Genomic DNA, 20,549 nt, shown 5'->3' on the forward strand with positions numbered 1-20,549 from the left:
CCCTTTAGTTAATACCCATGTAATTACCACGGTCAGTGTGGAGCGAGTGTCAAAATATGTTGCTGTCAATTTGGTCGGTTGAGTCCACTGTTACACCTGCCCACGTGACACACGTAACGTCCAGCATACATAAATAGAAAGTATTACCACCAGAATGAATGAAAGTGGATACATACATTATTTTAATATAAACACAAGTTAATTGTGTGGCTTGATTTTTTTCTCCATCACATTAGTCTGAACTGTTTGATAATAGTGGTTTAAACGTAACGCGTTCCCCTTCCGACCACTAACAACAGTGATTGATGCGATTTGATGACTGTTTCTTCTTTGTAAAGACCAGCAGAGAAGCAGTGAACTAACATGCCGTGACGCTGTCCAGCAATGTTTTGGTTCCTGGCGGTGACGTAATACACAAAAACATGGTTCCCTTGTTTTGAACCTGAAACGCGTGCTAAGTGTTTTCCTGTAACTTCACTCCGCATGAAGATGCATTTCCGAAAGCGAGTGGCTGGGACGCATTGATGAGATGACGATGGCTCAGGCCGTGGAAACGTGTGCGGAATCCGGACGCAGGCTGGTGTGTAGTTACCGTCTGTTAACGTTAGCTTGTGAAGCGACGCTGGCAGACAGCTAATTAGGGAGCTAAGCTAACGGCCGCGGTTGTAAACGTCGGGACGTCTGTCAAGTCGCTTAAGATGCGCAAGTTTGAGGCCACGGGGAGAAGCCATGGCTCTCGCGTTTTACACGGTGTGACTTATTGTGTATTAGTAACGATCAGTTGAAGCAACATCTAGATCGGTGAAACCCTGCAAAAACATTGTGGAATAACGCACTATAATAACGTCCTGTCTTTCCCCAGGACATGCCTCGTTTAATGTGTGTTATGCTTGACGTCACATTTAGGAAACACCTATATGCTCTTTTGGTAACGTTACTTAAAGAAATCAAATTTAAAAAATGACCCTTTACTCCAGTTTTAAAGTTAGGGATACAATACATGTCATGTCGTCCATCTATTCTGGGGGCCGAAGGGGCCGTTATGACAGAGAGAGTTAATTAATGGTAAATGGATATTTTGTTTTTTAATTAACGGTAAATGCATATTTCGTTTTTAATGGCAGCGCTCCATTTGCCGAAGGATGTACGACGAAAACGAGGATTTGTCCGATGTTGAAGAAATTGCAAACATCCGAGGTTTCAGTGTGGAGGAAAAGCTTGTCAGTGACAGTTACAGCGCCACGTTTGTCCACTTCATGGAGGGTAAAGGTAAAGTAAAACACATAGAATATCTTTTTTTCTTTTGATTACGGTTATAACGGTTATTATATTTTGCTATATAATTGATGAGCAATATACATGTCATTACCACAATATACATTTGCTTTCCTTTCCATGCCTTTGTCTATAACACACTCAATGTCTTGCAGACTTCTCTTATGAATATGTGCAAAGGGAGGCTCTGAGGACTCCACTTATTTTCAAAGAGAAAGATGGACTAGGGGTCAGGTGAGACAACATTTCTATGAATTTACCAGTTTACAGATAGTTCTTAACAATAATCATTGACAGTGCTTATGCTACATGAACCCACTTTAGATTTGTTGTATGTTTATCATTTTAACCGTTTGGTAACACGTGTGAACTGAGTGACATCAACCCCTATCGTTCATAGAATGCCTGATCCAGAATTCACAGTCAGTGAAATTAAAGGCTTAGTTGGTAAGTATGATGACACACACACGCACACACACGCACACACACACACACACACACACACACACACACACATGTGTGCAAGTGTGTTTACTGATGTAGCCATTAGAGTGGATGAAGAAAAAAAAAAAAAGCATCTGGTGTGAGAGTATCCCAGCTTCTAATTCAGAGAATAAGAACTGATGGGACGTGATCTGAAGTGTCCTATGTCCTATGGTATAGTGAACATTATTGTGGTATCAGCTATAAAGAACCACATTTTTGCTTAGTGAAATAATGTTTATACATTCAAAAAGCTGTTTTTTTGTCAAATATTACACCTAGTATGCACCAAAAACATATGCATTGCCAAAAATAATCAGGCAAAATGTAAGATGGATAAACATGCATGTTGACTAATTAAATACTAGCCTAGAAAGGAGAAGTCAACAACACAGTCAACAAGACAGTCAACAACAACAAATAATACCATTGAAATAATAATAATATATATTGTTTCTTGTGTCTATTTGTATGCTTAACACAATTTGATCAGGACATTTTCCAAATTGCAATTTTCTTTCACATTAAAGTGGAGCTGAATGAAGTCAAGACAGGGTTGGGGTGTAGGTGCTCCGTCTAGTGGGGAAGATGGGGAATACATGCATTAGGAGGTTCTTGTTCATGCGGAAACCTGTGAAATGTAAACAATACACATTTGCTCTGTATAAATGTAACAATAGCGTGCTAGATTATTCTCTGACAAGTTTACAGTAAAATGGTATATATTCAACTTGTGTTGTGGCTGTCGCGTGCAGGGAGTCGTCGGTCTGTAGATGTTATGGATGTGAGCACTCAGAAGGGCTCTGAAATGAGCATGGCTCAGTTTGTCCGTTATTATGAGACACCAGAGGAAGAGCGGGACAAACTCTTCAACGTCATCAGCTTAGAGTTCAGCCACACTAAGCTGGAGAACCTCATCAAGCGGCCCACAGTGGTAATACAACATAACACTCTCTTTACCATAAGATAAAAAGGTTTCATGAAGGTCACAAATCTGATACCGCATCTAGAGAAAGTCCGACGAACAACACAGTGATTGATGGTTACAAGTGCAGTTCTGCTCGCTCTCACAGGTCGATCAAGTCGACTGGGTGGACAACATGTGGCCTCCCGATCTGAAACATAGCCAAACAGAAGCCACCAATGTAATCTCAGACATGAAGTACCCTAAAGTGCAAAGGTAAGAGTAAGAATTTCACAACAATCTCTCCTGAGCTGTATATCTGTGAAAGTCCATGAGTAAAAGTAAGGAAATCTGTAGATATAGAAAATACTTGGGGGGGGAAGAGGGGGCTGCTCCCTTGTCAGTAAATACATAATAAGATTTTCTCCTCACATCCGAGTGCCTCATATCCCGCCAATGTTGTAGAGCGCTGCATACAGTCGGTGTTATCCATCTCATGTAAGTGCTCTTGATTGTTGCTAGGCAGCAGAGTTCTCCACAGTGGAGGATGGTTTTATAACAGCTGTAGTCTGACTGCACAGACACCTCTCAGCCAATCAGCTTTCAGCATTTGTCCATCGCTAAGAGTCAAAACTAATTGTGTCTTTCCTTGTAACCCCAGTTGATCGTATTTCCTCTCCTCAGTCAGAGTCCCCCTGCTGATATATTTATTCGTATTAAATAGATTTAAATATTTGATAATGCTCCTAGTTAGATGAGTGCAAGGGAAAAAGGGATTTGGTTGTACGTAATAGAATAAATTAGGAGCATGTTTTACAGATATCCAGTTACAAATCCTTTCCATTATTATTTCAGCCAATACCAACATTTCATTCCAGTGGCACTAGTAGTGGTTAGTTATTAAGCTGTTGAAAATAATATTGAGTTGCAGCCCTAAATTATTACGTGTCTTTTCTTTGTGTCATTATTATCTCTCATGCAACCAATGTAGGATTTCCCCCCAAAACTATACATAGATTCATATACAATCTCAACTGAGTGACCTTGACATTCGCTGTTAGATTTCTGAACTGTATCCTAAGGCTGACGGGCGAACTAGTGCACTTTTTCGCATTTGTTTCAAGTATTGATCATATCATCTTTCTGTGTGATGCGTGACATAATATAGTATGTATAGATTTCTTTAAAAAAATCTTTTTTTGTATACACCTGTTGGTTAGATTGTTACGAGATAAACAGAGCTGCTCACATCTGGCTAATTTGAATGAATCATTTATGTCTCGGAGTGCTACTCATTCCTCAATTATTTTCCGGAGGAGAGCCGTCCCATTGTGATACATTTTCTATGCTGCAGTGCTCTTGTTGAGTTATTTCTAGTGGTGTTTCAGCTGCTGCTTTCAGCAAAACACCGCTGAGATTACCACTGCCATCTAATTGGCTGAGCTGTGTTTTTCCTTTTTAGATCTTTTAATGAATGTCAATCTGTACTTGTACACCCTCACAATCTACACAATTAATTTTTTGAATTCTGTTGTTGTCTCCTTTCCCGTTACAGGTATTGTTTGATGAGTGTGAAGGGCTGCTACACAGACTTCCACATCGATTTTGGCGGAACTTCGGTTTGGTATCACGTATTCAAGGGACAGAAAGTAAGTTCATTCGCGTCTCTTACCTGCAAATCTTCATTTCATATTTGTATTTCATGAAACGTTAAGGGGAGAAATTAAGAAAATGTATGTCTGGTAATATAAAGTGTTTCTAACAGTTTCAGAGTTGATATATCACCCAACCTGGCATCAACTCTGCAGTATAAGCTCTAAATCAAAAAACGCCTCTGCTTCTCCTTAGGTGTTTTGGCTCGTGCCCCCAACCCCTCATAACCTTGCCCTTTATGAGGACTGGGTCCTGACAGGCAAGCAGAGTGATATCTTCCTGGGAGACCGAGCTGATGGATGCCAGAGAGTGGAGCTCGAGCAAGGATACACGTTCTTCATCCCATCTGGTGTGTTGGCATGGCTGTTTTGAAGTAGCCAGCAGGAAAAGATTAGCCGCCTCTTTAATGAACAGTAATGGCGGGCTTTACCTGACTATTATACGGTATATTCTTCAACTATGTGAATTTGCATGAATCCTCTGTATCTTTTTTTGTGTGTGTCTTGAACTTTTTTTGTAATTAAGGGTGGATTCATGCTGTCTACACTCCAGAGGACACGCTGGTATTTGGAGGCAATATTCTGCACAGCTTCAACATTCCTATGCAGCTTACCATCCATGAGATAGAGAATAGGACTAAGGTAAGAGCCTCGCGGGATTCTCCACTGTGTGGCTGAACTGTGGCCTGCTCTGCAATACATTAAGATAAATGATAAATAAATCTGTCTTAGAACCAGGGTAAGGCGAAGAGTTCCCCTGCAAGAGACTGAGCATGAGAGATGTGAGGGCGGAGAAATGTATTTGCCTGAGATTGAAAGAGAAATAAGGGATAATAGTTGAAGGGCAGACTATTTGGGAGTGACAAAGTGACAACAAATATCAATGTCTAAGTCAGGAAGATGTCTCGAAGCCCAAAAGCAATACTTTCCTGTGTGTTGTGAGATATTTGTAGCTCGATAAGAAAAGGGGCATGGAGGGATGTGAATGTAAGCGATTATACATCAAAGAAAGGTGAATATCTATAATAGTTGTTATACCAACCATACACTGACGGAGGCAATATCACTTCATGTGTAGATTCTGAATTTTATTTGTTTTTCTCGGAAAGAAAATAATTATTTGTGTAACTAATCGGTGTGGTGATCTTCTTGCTACTCCAAAATCCATATTCTGAAACTCTTAGGCCATATAACAATTTTTAAAAAGTATTTCTTATAGGTTTTAAAGCGGTATTATTGCAAACTAATACTCGTATTACATAGAACTTAGGCCAGCCTGTGGGATTGCAGTTTGTCCCTAAAGACCTGTGCATGTTTTCTTCTGTGCGTGAAATAGTGTCTGAAGTGATAGAGCACAACATATTGTGATTAATAATCTTAATAATCTCTTTACACTGGTGTTGCGTTCACTGGTCCATGTTCTGTCTGAAGTCTCTGTCATGCTCATGCACACATATAAAAACACAGACAGAACTCTGGTTAAGCGTATACATGGGAAAGATTACACGACATTTAAGAAATCAGTTTACGACAAAAAGCCAACAATAACTAGATAACCTGAGTGCATGTTAATATTAAGTGTTTTTCGGGGTCACACTGATATTTTATTCCCGGTCTTCAGGTTCATTCCAAGTTCCGTTTCCCCTTCTACTACGAGATATGCTGGTATGTCCTGGAGAGATACCTGCACTGTCTCACCAAGCGCTCCTACTTCTCTCAGGAGATCCGCAAAGAGCCTGTGCTAATGGGTGAGTGGGATTAAGTAATGCAGCTGCTCATCCCCTTGGAAGGGTGCATTGTGGGTTACCTACTGCGTTTGCAATCAGACATGTCAGGCATTCTGTTTCAGTACAATGGCGGATCAGAGGAGTCCTTCGATAAGTCATTTGATACAACAATCTGTCTCTCATTTTGTCCCTTCAGACTATGAGACCAAGGCAAACACAGAGAGCCCCTCCTCCGACTCAAGGAGCCAGGACATGAACGAGGACTCATGTGAGACTCAAGTCAGGGATGGCCAGAGTGAAAAAGCAGAGAAAGCTGCCCAGGATGGGCCCTGCTCTCCTGACAACCGGAGGGGCCAGCACCTCAAAGCTGTTTTATCTGTTGACTCTGAGGACAGCTGTAATCCCGGCTCCACCTCTCTGGACTTCCCTCAAACCCCCTCTGACTCTCCAGCCTCGGAGTCTCCGAATAAATGGATGCATTTGACCGAGTTTGAACTGAGCGGACTTCGGACGCTGGTTGAGAAGCTGGAGTCGCTCCCTGAAAACAAGAAGTGTGTTCCCGAGGGAATAGAGAACCCACAGGCCCTGCTGGAAGACATGAAGGTAAGAAAGTAAAAAGATGACACAGTACACAGTCGTTTTCACAATGTATGCCATTCAATAGACATGGCCAAAGCCTCTTACACGTTGTGTCTGTTCTCTGTGGCTGAACTAGGTTGTCTTAAAAGAACATGCTGATGATGACCCCAAATTAGCGATCACTGGAGTTCCTGTGGTTTACTGGCCAAAGAAAACTGTAAAGGTAAGAATACTTCAGTGACCAAATATTGTTCAATATAAATAGGACGAAACTGAACACTGGTGATGGACAGAGCCTGGTTTGATCCCACAACCTTCATTCCACTGTCTACAACATGTTTACCTTTATAAATGCATATTGAGAGTACAGTTTATGTTTTAAAATAGTTTTAAAACGATATAACCACAGCCCACTGATGTGTGACTGATGGTTAGTGACAGGACAAAACCAGTAACAGTATAAAACAATAATTTAATGTCATACAATTAAAAATCAACTGACAATATGATGTTGCTTTTGATACATTTGGCTTACTGTCAAAGAAGGTTCTGGTTTTCAACGTCAACACTCGGAAAACACACACACACACACACTCACACACACACACACACACACACACACACACACACACACACACACACACACACACACACACACCTCTACATCCTGTATTTTGCTTTTATTACCATACTTCAGTATTGGCTATGACTATTTCAATGCAACTGTTCTTTATTGACCATTATTTCCTCACACTTCATATATATATTTAAAACTCAACAAGTTACAAATAACATAGAAAATACAAAAAATCACACATTTTTCCGACCAGGTACACAATGTTTCACACAGAAATAAAAAAAGTAACATTGTCAGTCAAATATATTCAGTCAGTGCTGATACTCATTACTTAAATACTACTTATGCATGTGCCTTTTGGTCATCAGGGTGCTGTACAAAAAAGTTCACGTGAAATTGATATATTGTAGGAATGGACTAGCTGGTCTGAAGTGTGTTTAATATATATTTGATTTATCTTTATATGTCATTGTGTCTTAAGCTGAGCAGGAGGCAGTAAGAAGGTCAACATCAAGGCTTTTACATTTATTGGCTAAATCTAAAAATAAAAATAATTACCTCCTCCATTTCCTCATATATCTAGGATGAAAAGGTCAAAATGACTATTAATGAAATGACACACAGATGAACAGTGTTTATTTTCAACATGTATTGACTATACATTTGTGTGTGTATTTAACACTATACAAATGTGAAAAAAATAAAAAAAATACACATTGATAACTCTATTTAAGCGAACTGTTTTATATTTGATATATTCTACACACTTTTAAACTTTCTATGAATAATGAATCTTAGAAATAGATGCATGAAGTGTGCAACAGTCGGAGAGGCCTCAACAGGAGGTGGGTGGATGTGTTGTGTTGTATCTGAATGTATGGAGGCAACTTTCTATTGGTTTTACGGCCCCTCTGAATCACCCCCACCCGTCCCTCCAGAGGCCAGCTGCTGGTAGTGGAGCCTCTTTGTGTTTGCCTTTTGTAATGAGATGCCATCTGGCTCTATTGGCTGTGTGGAGCCTTCTCTCCTCTCCCTGTGATACCCATCATGAATATGACAACACCGTCTCTCCATTTCATCTCCTCATTGGATAGAGGCAGACACCCCCGGTACACATTCTGATGCACAGCAGCCTCCCATTGGCCCTGCGCTTCTCAACACCCCTCCTGTTTTCCTGGGAGTGGGCCCATATTAATGAGGCAGGCTTGTCTGTGTTTCCTACATCTGCTTGTGGTATTGTGGAGCTTTAGAGTAGAAGGGAGGGCTGTAGGCCAGACAGCATTAGCAGGAGTAGAAGGAGGAGGAGACTGCAGCCATGTCAGTTTGCTGTGAGCTGGACGATGCGTGAAAACCAGCCATGGCCATGTCGCTGAGCGCTGATGACGAGGACTACGATTCAGACTCTGAGCAGGTTAGCACACAAAACCTCTGCAGGCAGGTGTAGTGAGGCCACCAGAGGAATGCTTGTGCCAGACAGAGCAGTGTGCAGAATGTCAGGGCAGCGAGGAAATGGAGCTTCCTGGAGAGAAACGCATTCATTCAGTTTACCCTCTGTGCTTGGTCTTTGATTTGTGCCCTTTGTTTTTCTGTTTGTGTGTGTGTGCGTGTGTGTATGCTTGTGTGTTTTGGTCAAGTGAAACCAGCAGTAGGAGAAGGCTGTGTTTATATAGCTCAGAGCATCAGGGCTGCTATTGGTTGTTTCAAAGCAGAGGAATGGAAATTCATGTAGATGCAGAGGATTAAGCTTTCATGGTTGGGTTGTAACCAGATACAAAGAATTTGTGTGAAACAAAAAAAAAAGGTTACGGGTTCATTAGAAAGCAGTTATTATGAAAGGAATTTTCTATATTGTTCGGTGTAAATGGCTGAGAGATCTAAGATGACACTTGCTTACACCGCAATAAATGTGGAAACTTAATTTGAATATCTGTTCTACTTAACTCTGAACCACACCCCCTCACATTAATTCTTTGGCCGCATTTGGATTTGAAGAACATTGACTGCAGAAGTTCATTTGGCTTTTTTTTAAACAAATAATATAACACATTTTCTGTTCTGTTGGTTCCAGGCTTGTAAATGCACCGCTTCTTGGTGTCACAACTATCAATTAATCAGACTCAGGGCTAATATGTAATATATGTTGAAGAACATGCACGTTTACATTTTAGGGAGTGTAGCGAGAAAAGCATCCAGCACCAGTCTGAGCAACTTTATACTTAATTTAAGACCAGCTATATCTCCAAAGCGTGCTCTGCCTCCTCTGTGCAGTGTTTCCACTGATCGACACAGTTGCTGTTGTTCAGTCAACCACCCTCAGCTTCTGAGTAACGATACTCTCCAGAGGTTTTACTCAAGTTGGTGTGTAACACGTGTACAATCTGGGCTAAACACAACATGGTGCACTAGAGAAAAAACATGTTTTTGTCTTTGTTTTTCAAATACAGCATCAACTTTACAACAAATGCCACCTCTATAACAAGAAAGTAATCCCTTCAAGAACGTGTGAACACATTTGTTTTGCAAATTAATCTGTTCCTCATATATTCCCAGCAACATAAAAAAGAAGAAATAATAATTTGAGAAATGTCATAAAAAATAGGACAGTGTTCTTGGCTTTAAAAAGCACACTGTTGTGTGTATCTGATTTTTGTTTGGTAAAACAATATGTCCTGTTGTTTCTGCAATCCGTGCTCAGTATGCACTGTCTTCAATGTGTGTTTAAGGTGATGTTAAGTATATCCACAGTAACGGTTTTCCACTGTTCTCCACAGTAGCTTCAGAGGCTTCAAGCCAGTGTCAATGAACATTAAAGTCTGCTTCTCATCATGTTTCCCAGCTGAATGAGCTTTGAAGAGCCCCTGAATTACTTGTTGGTTACTTGCACTGTCCCTGCACTGAGGAAACGTGTCTATTATGTGCTGTGAAGAGGTGTGTATACTACAGCTACACGGAAAAACTAAAAACACTTCAACCTGAGACAGAAAGTAGTTGCTAAGAATGATAGTCAGTTTATTTCTTTGCTCATTTTATTCTGAACATAGAGATCACTCACATAGTGGACGGGGAGATGTAGGGCACAATATGGACAGCTTCCTGAACTATCTTTTCCTTTGCCTCTTACATGCAGTTGCAGCTTAGGTTTCAGGTGTAATCAGATATGTTATTCAATGTGATCTGACATGAGCAGATTGGTTGTCTCATGTTTGTAAGAAGTGCCCCCCCCCACACATATTTCACTATAATCCTGTCTGGTAAACACATATCTGACTGCCTATGCCGGTCTATTTCATGGCTACTGTTAGAATAAATTATCGTAATATGCCTAAGATTGAGCTTTCTTTTTTTTCCCGTTAGAGAGTGTCATTACAGTTCTTATTGGTTACAGTCAGTGTGTCATAGACTCTTCTGTTAGGGAATGGGACGTGGCTGTTGCTATGCTGACTCCAGGAGAATCTGCACTGCTGTAACTAAAGAAATCTGATCTTCATTTCAAAGAGCTGCAGTCTTTTGCACTCCTTCTCCTTGTTTATTTCATCTCACACATCGCTACATATCTTCTCACACGGCACAGTTGGCAGTGCTTTGACATGTGGTATTCGCGGTAGAAATATGTTGTTGTGGTCGGGTTCTGAGCCTGAGAAGGAGAATATATAATACTAGAACAATAATGATGGGGATCAAAAGCAGCTCATCTACATTACCCAGTTTGATCAAATAGAGCACATTTAATGTGTACCGTTGTAGATCCGTCGGCGCCCTCCTAACACAGAATAATGGCTCCATGTGTGATACAAGTGCAGTTTTCCTTTGAAGTAGAAACATGCAAGCAAGTGAAGTGCTACATTTGGAAGATGCCCCCAGGGACATTGTTAATTTGTTTGTTTTTCTCCTGGATCCTGGGCTTTAAAAAACCAAACATCATCAAATCTGTGTTTGTTGATATGTATATATTAATATATGGATGTATTTGTTTTGAGATCTATTGACCCAGGGATACAAAGAGCAAAGAAAGGATAAGGGTTCAATGCCTACATCCAACATAACACTGACCCCTGCTGAATTTAATATAATATGTACATTATTGTAAGTGCTTATTATTGAGCCAAAGCACCATTAATAATTGCAATGCAGTACTTTAATCTGACAATTTGGTTAAAAAACAACATTAAATTGTCAAAATGTTTGTTTACAATTTAGTACCTATGTCATAATGTTTCTAAAGCATCTGCAGTCTTCTTTGTGAAAGATAATAATGATGTTTACTGCTTTTGACACATCACATACGACACTTTTGCTTCACCGTATTGTGTAAATGCACTTATAGTTGCTAAATATTGTTCTATGTTTATAGCAACAAACTGATTTATCTGATCTTTTAGATACCTGTTTGTGAAATATGTGTTGCGTTATAAGTTTGAGTACATGACACTGTATCCTCTTTATCCTTTTAGCCACGGCCTCTCAACCGGCCAAAACCTAAGATGGCAGCTTCTCCTGCATCAGCAATCAAGCTGTCAGCTGGTCGGGGAACATCTGGTGCCAGGAGGAGAAGGACGCGCTGTCGGAAGTGTGAAGCATGCCTGCGGACAGAGTGTGGAGAGTGCCACTTTTGTAAAGACATGAAGAAGTTTGGTGGGCCGGGCCGCATGAAGCAGTCCTGCATCATGAGGCAGTGCATTGCAGTAAGTTCACTTAATGTTCTCAGCTACAGCCAGCAGGTGAGGGGATTATCTTAGTTTAGCATAAAGACTGAAAACAAGGGGGAACAGCTAGCCTGGCTCTCTCAAAAGGGTAAAAACCAGCATCTCAAAAGCTTGCTGATCAACACGTCTAACTGCAATTTGGCTCTAGCTACATATTCAGCTACATGAGAGTAGCATCAACTTTCTAAACTAAATTCTTCAAATCTCAAACTTTTTTTTCTCCTTTGCTTTCCTTTAATTTTGGGTGTGTCCATGTGGTTGTGAGGTCGGTGCTCAACATTGTTGCTAGGGAAGCACAGGGTGTTTCAGATGGTTGCTATGGTAGTAACACATGTAATATAAATACGTATTTGCAGCAGCACAAGCAAACGGCAGCTGTAGCCGTAGTCACAGAAGACCAAGGAGAGAGACAAAGATGGCGTTTGCATGTTTCAGCACCATGGACAGAGACATGCAGAGAGACTGGGTTTGATTGTTTCTGCATCATATTCAGATAATGAGAACGATTCAGTTTGAATGATTGACCACAATAAATGAGAGCGTGAGAGAGACTTGGCATCTGTCCCAATATCCCACACTTTTAAGATGATCTGCCAATATGCTCAACCCACTCTTGATGTACACTTAATACTGCTTTGTGGCAGTACTCTAAGAACACGCCTTAGTTCGTCACAGTCTGGGGTGAAACATGCCCATTTGTTAGTGGTGATGCAACCAGCAACTGTTTCATCCACAGTTATAATGCACACAAAACATTGCAGATAGCTAACTCACTTCAGTGCAGCATGTAATTGAACCTTACATTAATGGAAACATCGTGAGAGACAGAGTGAGTTAAATAGTCCGTCAAGCACAATTGTGGCCAAGAGCACTTGTTCCGAAAGAGGATATTAGTTTGATACAGCAGCCTCATCTTCAAGCCTCTGTTTTTGTCTGCAGCCTGTCCTGCCACACACAGCAGTGTGTCTCGTCTGTGGAGAGGCAGGCAAAGAGGACACAGTGGAGGATGAGGAGGAGAAGTTTAACCTTATGCTCATGGAGTGCTCCATCTGCAATGAGATTGTTCATCCTAACTGTCTTAAGGTAAATTAGTCAACATCAGTACGTATTGAATGTTGTCAGATAAGTGATGAATCAGGTGGAGGTGGTGCTGATATCGATGTTAATGCTGAAGCAAATGCAGCCAAACGCACACTTACAAGTGTTTTTAAAAGTTACAGTTTATAGATGGTCAAGTTCAAATTCACGTTTGGCGAACCCAAACCACAACATCTGTCAACTAGTAATGTGTGTTACTGGAAACAGATATTGCGTTTATGAACGATAGCTTAATTGTCGCATGTTTTGTACCGGATAAGAATGCAATGTGTTGCGTCACATATGTGCCTGAGAGTCGGGCGCAGAAGCCTCAGTGAATCGTGATCCGTATGTCCTCCTCTTGTTTAGGTGAAAGATTCAAACGGAGTAGTCAATGATGAATTGCCAAACTGCTGGGAGTGCCCAAAGTGCAATCATGCTGGGAAAACAGGAAAAGTAAGTATCTGCATGGACTCAAATCTGCAATGTGTCAAAAGTGAAGTCTGTCTTAAAAACTCAGAACAAGAGAAATAAAGTTGTGCTCTCTGTTTTTTCTAACCTTTTGGCCTCAAAGCAAAAAAGGGGGCCAGGATTTAAGTATGCGTCAAACCTTCCTGGTTCGCTGCTGAAAGAACCGCGGTTAAACCGGGATTCAAAAGAGGAGCCTGACCCACCCATGTTGGCCACAGCAGCTGTTACTGCGTTGACTCCCACGTCTGCCGTGAAGAGAAAGGCAGAGCGGGAGGAAGTCCCGAAGAGGAAAGAGGAAGAGCCTCCCAAGAAACGTCCTCCCTTGCTGTCTCTGGATGGTACGCTGCGACCGAGGCTAGAGGACAACCCACTAAGGAAAAAAAGAAAGCTCTTTGACACCCATGATGAACCTGTAATTGTGAAAAAGAAGGTAAGACCGCCATCTTATCAGTTATACCGAATAGAGGGGAGTCCTACATGGCATTAATACTCTCATATGTATTTCACATATACATACGTATGTGTTTCTTAGCACTTGGTGAAAGTAAAATTAATTACAATATATCAGCCTTTTATAAATCAATTTGGAGCTCAATTATCTTGAAAAGTGGACATATGGTGAAGATTCACACTGCTAGACTAACAACTGCTTTAAAAACACAATTATGTGTCTTCAAATTTTTCTTAGAAGAAGCTTTCAAAACCAGAGGATCCTTTGACTTCGAAGCTGTTGCGGCAAATCAAGACAGAGAAAGATCACGGCGACGAAGAAGATGACCAGGAGGATCAGGAAGAAGATGGATTTTCTTTGGACAGGATTCATTTCAAGGGGAAAAATGAATATGATGACGAGGATCAAGCAGAAGACGAGGAGGGAGGGGAAGAGGAGACAGTGAAAAAAGAGAGAGACAGCAGTGCAGAAGACAAAGCCAAGGTCCTGTTAAGTCCACTGCTAAGAACATCCGAACAAGCCACCAACTCCCCCAGAGCTGGACCAAGCAGCGAATCAGGAGAAGCACAGGACAGGAACTCTGCTCAGCTAAAGGCTCGCCATCAGCGTCGACGCCTCCCCAACAAAGAGCTGAGCAAAGAGTTCAACCAGGAGATTCCCAAGACAGAAGTTTCTGACAGTCTCTCCAATCAAAACCACGGCTCAGTGAAGACGGAGGACGGCTCAGCCAATCACAATCGACGACCTCTGAAGAACGAGGACTCCGTGACCAATCAGATTCCTAAACCGCTAAAAACAGAGGACTCAACCACTAATCAGAGCCGCAGGGCCCTTAAAACAGAGGAAGGTCTGGCCAATCACAACAGGCGGCCACTGAAAACGGAGGACGGCCTGGCCAATCAGAACCACAGGCCTGTAAAAACCGAGCCTGAGAATGAAGTCGAGGACCAAAAGCCTAGATGGCCCCTTCATAACGGCAGCAGCGACCTGGGCGACTGGCTGCGACACAGGGTGGGGGAGGTGAATGAGACACCGCGTGGTTACTCGCCACTGGGCTGGAACAGAGGCACGCAGATCACACCCATTTGCCCCCGTCCACTTCCTTGCCGGTCACCGCCAAAATGCATCCAAATGGAGCGCCATGTGATCCGGCCCCCTCCCATCAGCCCTCCGCCTGACAGACTCCCGCTGACCGACGGCGAGGCACACGTGATGCGAAGAGAGATGTGGATGACAGTGTTCGGTCACTTGACTCACAGAGATCTCTGTGTGTGCATGCGTGTCTGCAGGACCTGGAACAGATGGTGAGTACGACGTGTACCGTGCAGTTGAAAACACGTCCTCCGCACTTCATTAGACAACATCCGTCTGTAAGGTAACTGCTGCGTGTCTCACCAGGTGCTGCGACAAGAGGCTTTGGAAGCACGTCAATCTGAACCGCTGCAAGTCCATCACGCCCCTAATGCTGAGCGGCATCATCCGGAGACAGCCGGTAGCTCTGGACCTCAGCTGGACCAACATCTCCAAAAAACAACTCAGCTGGCTCATCAACAGACTGCCAGGTAAAAACACAACACTGTGTTTGTCTTTTTATGAAAGGTGCATTACAAGGGAGATGAATATGCTCTTTAAGACAATGTTGTGTGTTCGGTTTTTGACATTCAGGCCTTTTGCTATGTAGTAGTAAACTACATTGTTATATACATTTGGTTGAAAGGAGTTATGAAAATGTGTGTGGAAATGAGGGTTTTATTGAAGGAAAGTTCTAGAAAAAAAACCTTACATTGGTATCTGTTAGAACCATGTGACTTCCTCATCAACCTTTTTACTTGGATGATGACTACAAAATGTCTTGTACTAAGGACAGTAAAACAGCCGTCTCAAGTTTTTAATAGTTTTTGGTAGTTTTTAATGGGTTAAAATTCTCATATGAATCCTCGACATGGATAATTGTGTCTCCAGAGGCTCAGACAGTTTTCTCTGTTGCTTCTAAATGTCTTAGTTGGATCACTCAGCTAATTAGATAAGAATACTCACTGCTTCTGTGTTGGTTTATTTTGTGACCACAGATTAACTAAAACTCTGGAGACGTAAAAACTGAAAAATAGGGCACATTTCTACAACCGACTGAATGAGAGTCTGCAGCATATTTGGCTTGCTGTGATCCTGCTTGTGGCCACAAAGAACACATGTTATATAATATACAGAAGATCGGTTGTATCTTAATGTAAAAGGTGTCTGACATGAGGCTCTGTATGTCCCTGCTGTGTCTGCAGGTCTGCGGGTGCTGCTGTTGTCAGGATGCTCCTGGGTGGCAGTCTCTGCTCTTTGCACCTCCAGCTGTCCTATTCTGCGAACTCTGGATGTTCAGTGGGTTGAGGGACTGAAAGATGCCCAAATGAGGGACCTGCTGTCGCCTCCTACAGATAACAGGCCAGGTACCGACCTGCACCTCACAACACCGTCTGAACAAGCTTTAGTGGCTGAATGAGTGAGCAACACCATGGAGTAATAGGAAGTTACTATGATTATTTGGAATAAGAAATTAATGCGAGGAGTGGATATTTTACGCGTTTAAACAAGATAAATCATTTCTTAAACAGCTGGGCAGCAGTTTTTAGCAACACGAGTACATACTGCATTTGTTTGTGTTGTGTTTTCACTTGCCCGATTAATACTAATTTGGCCCTTTATGATTCTCAACCTTTTTCAGTGATGTACTCCCTATGAAGTACCCCCTAACCAGAAAAACATATTTTTGTTGACAAAAAGAAGTAATACACAGCGCTGTGCCATCAGTGTCTGATTTAATATAGAATATATCAAATATATAAAATTCATTAACATACATATACACTGAATGGATGCTAATTTTAAATAGATTGAAAAGAAAATCTTATGTACCCACTGGAGTGCCTTTACGTACCCCCGTGGGTACACGTACCCCCATTTGAGAACCACTGCTCTAGTGATTATAGCAGGAAGGGGTTGAAGGGGTCGAGATTAAATTAAAAAATAATAATTCTGGTCATATTGTGCACCTATTTAACAATATATGCAAATAAAATTACAAAAGCTAAACATGAAATGTGCTTAAATTAGCTCACACCAAACAGTTCCAACCAATAATTTGACAACCATCAATCAATCAACCTGCAACTTTTAGCGACAGGGCAGGTTTGTGTGGAGCGACAGTCGATCCGTATCGCGCCGCATTCTTAGCGGCACAATCAAATGTGAAGGGTTTTAATTAAATCCCTCTTGTAACTGTTCACCCCTCAAATATTCTGTTTCACTTAGAAACACCAAACGTTACAGAAGCTGAAAACGTTGTAACTTCCCTTTTTCTGGGACTTAAACTAACAAATACACTACAGTGCCAATGTTTATCCTAATGTACGAACATGTCACTCATTCGTGTGTTTTTCATAGTTTTTGAAAGACAAGGGAGGTCATTGGCTCAGAGGAATAAATCGCATCTGGCTTCGGAAACAAGCCACGCATACAACATAATAACATAATACTATCTACAGAAAAAGCACCTTTGCCATGATATTGTCTCAAACATCTGTCTTCTTGCACAGGGCTAATTCATATGGTCCGAAATATGTACATGTTTATCTCGTGACAACTTTGTAGGTCAGTTGGACAACAGGAGTAAACTGCGTAATGTGGAGGACCTGCGCCTGGCAGGCTTGGACATCACTGACACGTCTCTGCGCCTCATCATACGCTACATGCCCTCGCTGTCCAAGCTGGACCTCAGCTACTGCAACCACGTCACCGACCAGTCCGTCAACATCCTGACTGCTGCAGGGACGACCACCAGAGACTCGCTCACCGACATCAACCTGTCAGGTAGGAGGAGCCTGTCTCTGTTGCCTGTTAGTCTGCCTGCATTCAACTTGCTCAAACCTGATGTATTGAATTGTTGTGTCTATCCACTTCCAATGAACATATACATCAATTCCATAGAGGTAAAGAAAGTATTTGACCTTAGTTAATTGACTTTACTGGTATTATTGCATGTCCTTCCAGACAGTAACTGTTCAAATCAATTTGGAGAGACCTGAACTTTGGACGGATGTGCAATGCAGCACAGTGAACATGTTGTCATATCATTATCAAATAGTTGCCAACAGAAAATTATTTTAAAGAGCTTCTCATACCAAAGGTTCTTTCTGCAAGGTACAACAAGACAATAAATCTAAACACCTCTAATTTTATGTGGGCCAGTTTATTAGAGCACACCTCATTTAAACTAATGCAGTCTGAGACAATAATCCTGCAATAAATCAAACCTTCATGAGGATTTTAAAGTTTAGTTTTTGTATAAACCCTTTTAGAGAGGTTGTAGTTTGTGAGGTTGTAGTTTGTGTATTCACACATTGTGAAATCATTTTTTATAGAATTTCATTCCATTCATTGAAGTTACACGAAGCACATCTTATACTTGTTGTCTCTGTGAAATACATAAAATGTGAAGAGCATTGAATCAAAGGGCTATTATAGAAACTACTAAAAAGGCTATATGCATTTTGGCCTTGTGCCTCCTCATGTATGCTGAAACACTGCCCACCATAATGAGGATTTCATGTCCCAGAATATCGTAACGGCTTGATTAATCCACGCGTGTCATAGCTTGTGTGTGCAGGTGACGCGCTACGCATCATTTGTTCTTTTTCTCCTAACCCCCCTCTCTCCCTGCAGTCTGTAACAGGGTCACGGACCAGTCGCTGACCTATTTCAAGCGCTGCGGAAGCATCTGTCACATCGACCTGCGGTACTGCAAACAGGTGAGCAAGGAAGGATGCGACCGGTTCATTGCAGAAATGTCCGTCAGCGTGCAGTTTGAACTGATAGAAGAGAAGCTGCTGCAAAAGATCAGTTAGGAACATGGAGGACTGTGTGCCATCCACCAGTGAGGAAGCGGCCGTCCACACGGAGGCAGCAGACGACTGCGCTGACGTCTGCGGTGAACGAGGACACGTCCGTCTGTCTACCGGATGTCGGGGGAAGCTGTGCTGCTCGGCCAGAATGTAAAAATGCAAATCGTGTCCCGTGAAGGCAATATTGCAAAAGTTGTTTTTGTTGTTGTTTGCACTTGTTTATAAGCTATTTATTTCTTTATATATTGATTGTGTATGCATCGTATCATGACTATCTTTTGGTTCGGATGCAAAGTTCATTGCATTAGAGTAATATTTTTGTATCAGAAAGTGTTTCATACATTTATGTGCAGCATTGATTGCACCACTGTACAGTATCATACCATTGGAATTGATAATCAATCGGCATTACTGTTAAGCTCTTAATTGTTGAGAGGCAAAGGTCGAATGATTTGTTGTCAAACTGTAGGATGGTAGCTTCTGTTTGTGTGTGTTTTTATATTTTATTATATGTGTCAGTGCCATGGTTCTGTTTGGACAAAGGTACTGTATATTTTGTTTTCCATATAATGATACAATTTGCACTGATACAGTAAATATGAATACGTGAATGTATTCACACATACACTTTACAGTGTACAGTCTATAAGGCTCTGTTTTTCCAACATTAAAATGTTCCGCTAATTCTACTAACAGCTTCTAGTTAACTGGGTTATATCAAGACATCTTTAGTATTAATTTAGCTTTGTGAAAGGACACGTTTGAGCTCTGCATGCAGCAAAGACACATGTTTACACAACACTCAATAGATTTAGTAAATGAAACAATATAATCATCGTTTACTCCTGTCAGCTGAATCCACATGATACACACATTGGACTCAGTGCTGAATCATGCAAGAAATAAAGAAGCAACAATTAACAGAATAAGATGAGACAAGTCTTTTAGATGAGGCAGTTTTTTCCTCATTTGACAGAAATGACATGTTTAATCAGTCAAACAGGCCAAGAGGCTGAAATATATGTATACTGTATATTTCAACATCATCATGACCCCAAAAATGTGATTATAGTAAGAGAGCAGTATTGTATTTATTGTTTCCAGCGGCAGAGATGAATATATTTTATTTAAAAGAATTAAAGCCAGTATCAGTAAACTAATCCATGTCGATCTCCAGAGATCAGCTTCTTATAAAGAAAAAAACACATCTTTCATGAAAGATTTGTGCAAATGTAAAAGTGATTTTGTTTGTTGTTTTTTTCTAAGTCAGAGATTCCAAGGAAATATACATTTGTTAACTGGTTATTTTCTTTAAAATTATTTATTTTAAGTCAGTAGCATTTTCATTGTATTGTTTCTTTCACATGTATTCATCATCCTAAGATTCAAAGTTATATAACAATTGCTAATTTTGCTATTGGAACTTCTCTTCTTCGTCTAACAAATGTCGCACTCGACAGTTCAATTATTTGATAGATAAACTTTTTTAAAGATAAAGTCTTTTTTACTATCACTTGATACAGTTCAGTGGGTTTACATTTACATTTTATTAGTTTGTTTTTTATTAAAGCAACACGTTTTCATGAAATATTTTAGTACATTACTGTAAATGTTCAATCTGTACATTATGTACATGTAAAGCCTCGAGGAAAAGTTAAGTCAACCTTTGAGATATTAAATTCATTTTAAATACTGCGCTTTGTGTGAGTTAGTATTATATATTGCTGTTATTATTTATATGTGAAAATGAACCGTATGCCA

The 20,549-nt window shown here is 41.0% G+C and overlaps 1 protein-coding gene across 4 annotated transcripts; it reads left to right on the plus strand.

Moving 5' to 3' along the window:
• The first annotated feature begins 371 nt into the window (after positions 1-371).
• LOC117740199 (lysine-specific demethylase 2B) lies at positions 372-19,420 on the plus strand. 4 transcript variants are annotated; one of them, XM_034546435.1, is made up of 22 exons: positions 373-580; positions 1,125-1,269; positions 1,431-1,509; positions 1,676-1,722; positions 2,514-2,692; positions 2,832-2,938; positions 4,218-4,311; positions 4,511-4,664; positions 4,841-4,956; positions 5,936-6,062; positions 6,238-6,644; positions 6,757-6,843; positions 11,649-11,879; positions 12,840-12,983; positions 13,347-13,433; positions 13,543-13,878; positions 14,137-15,203; positions 15,298-15,461; positions 16,176-16,337; positions 17,539-17,757; positions 18,610-18,695; positions 18,822-19,420. In XM_034546435.1, exons 1-22 carry the CDS (start codon positions 530-532, stop codon positions 18,822-18,824), a joined length of 4,092 nt encoding a protein of 1,363 aa, XP_034402326.1. In that variant the 5' UTR covers positions 373-529; the 3' UTR covers positions 18,825-19,420. The 4 variants fall into 4 exon arrangements, with proteins under 4 accessions (XP_034402325.1, XP_034402326.1, XP_034402324.1 ...); XM_034546434.1 differs by having other exon boundaries at positions 372-580; positions 13,552-13,878; positions 18,610-19,420; XM_034546433.1 differs by having other exon boundaries at positions 14,140-15,203; positions 18,610-19,420.
• The last annotated feature ends 1,129 nt before the right edge of the window (positions 19,421-20,549 follow it).

This window comes from Cyclopterus lumpus, chromosome 12 (genome assembly GCF_009769545.1).
Source record: "Cyclopterus lumpus isolate fCycLum1 chromosome 12, fCycLum1.pri, whole genome shotgun sequence".
Lineage (NCBI taxonomy): Eukaryota > Metazoa > Chordata > Actinopteri > Perciformes > Cyclopteridae > Cyclopterus > Cyclopterus lumpus.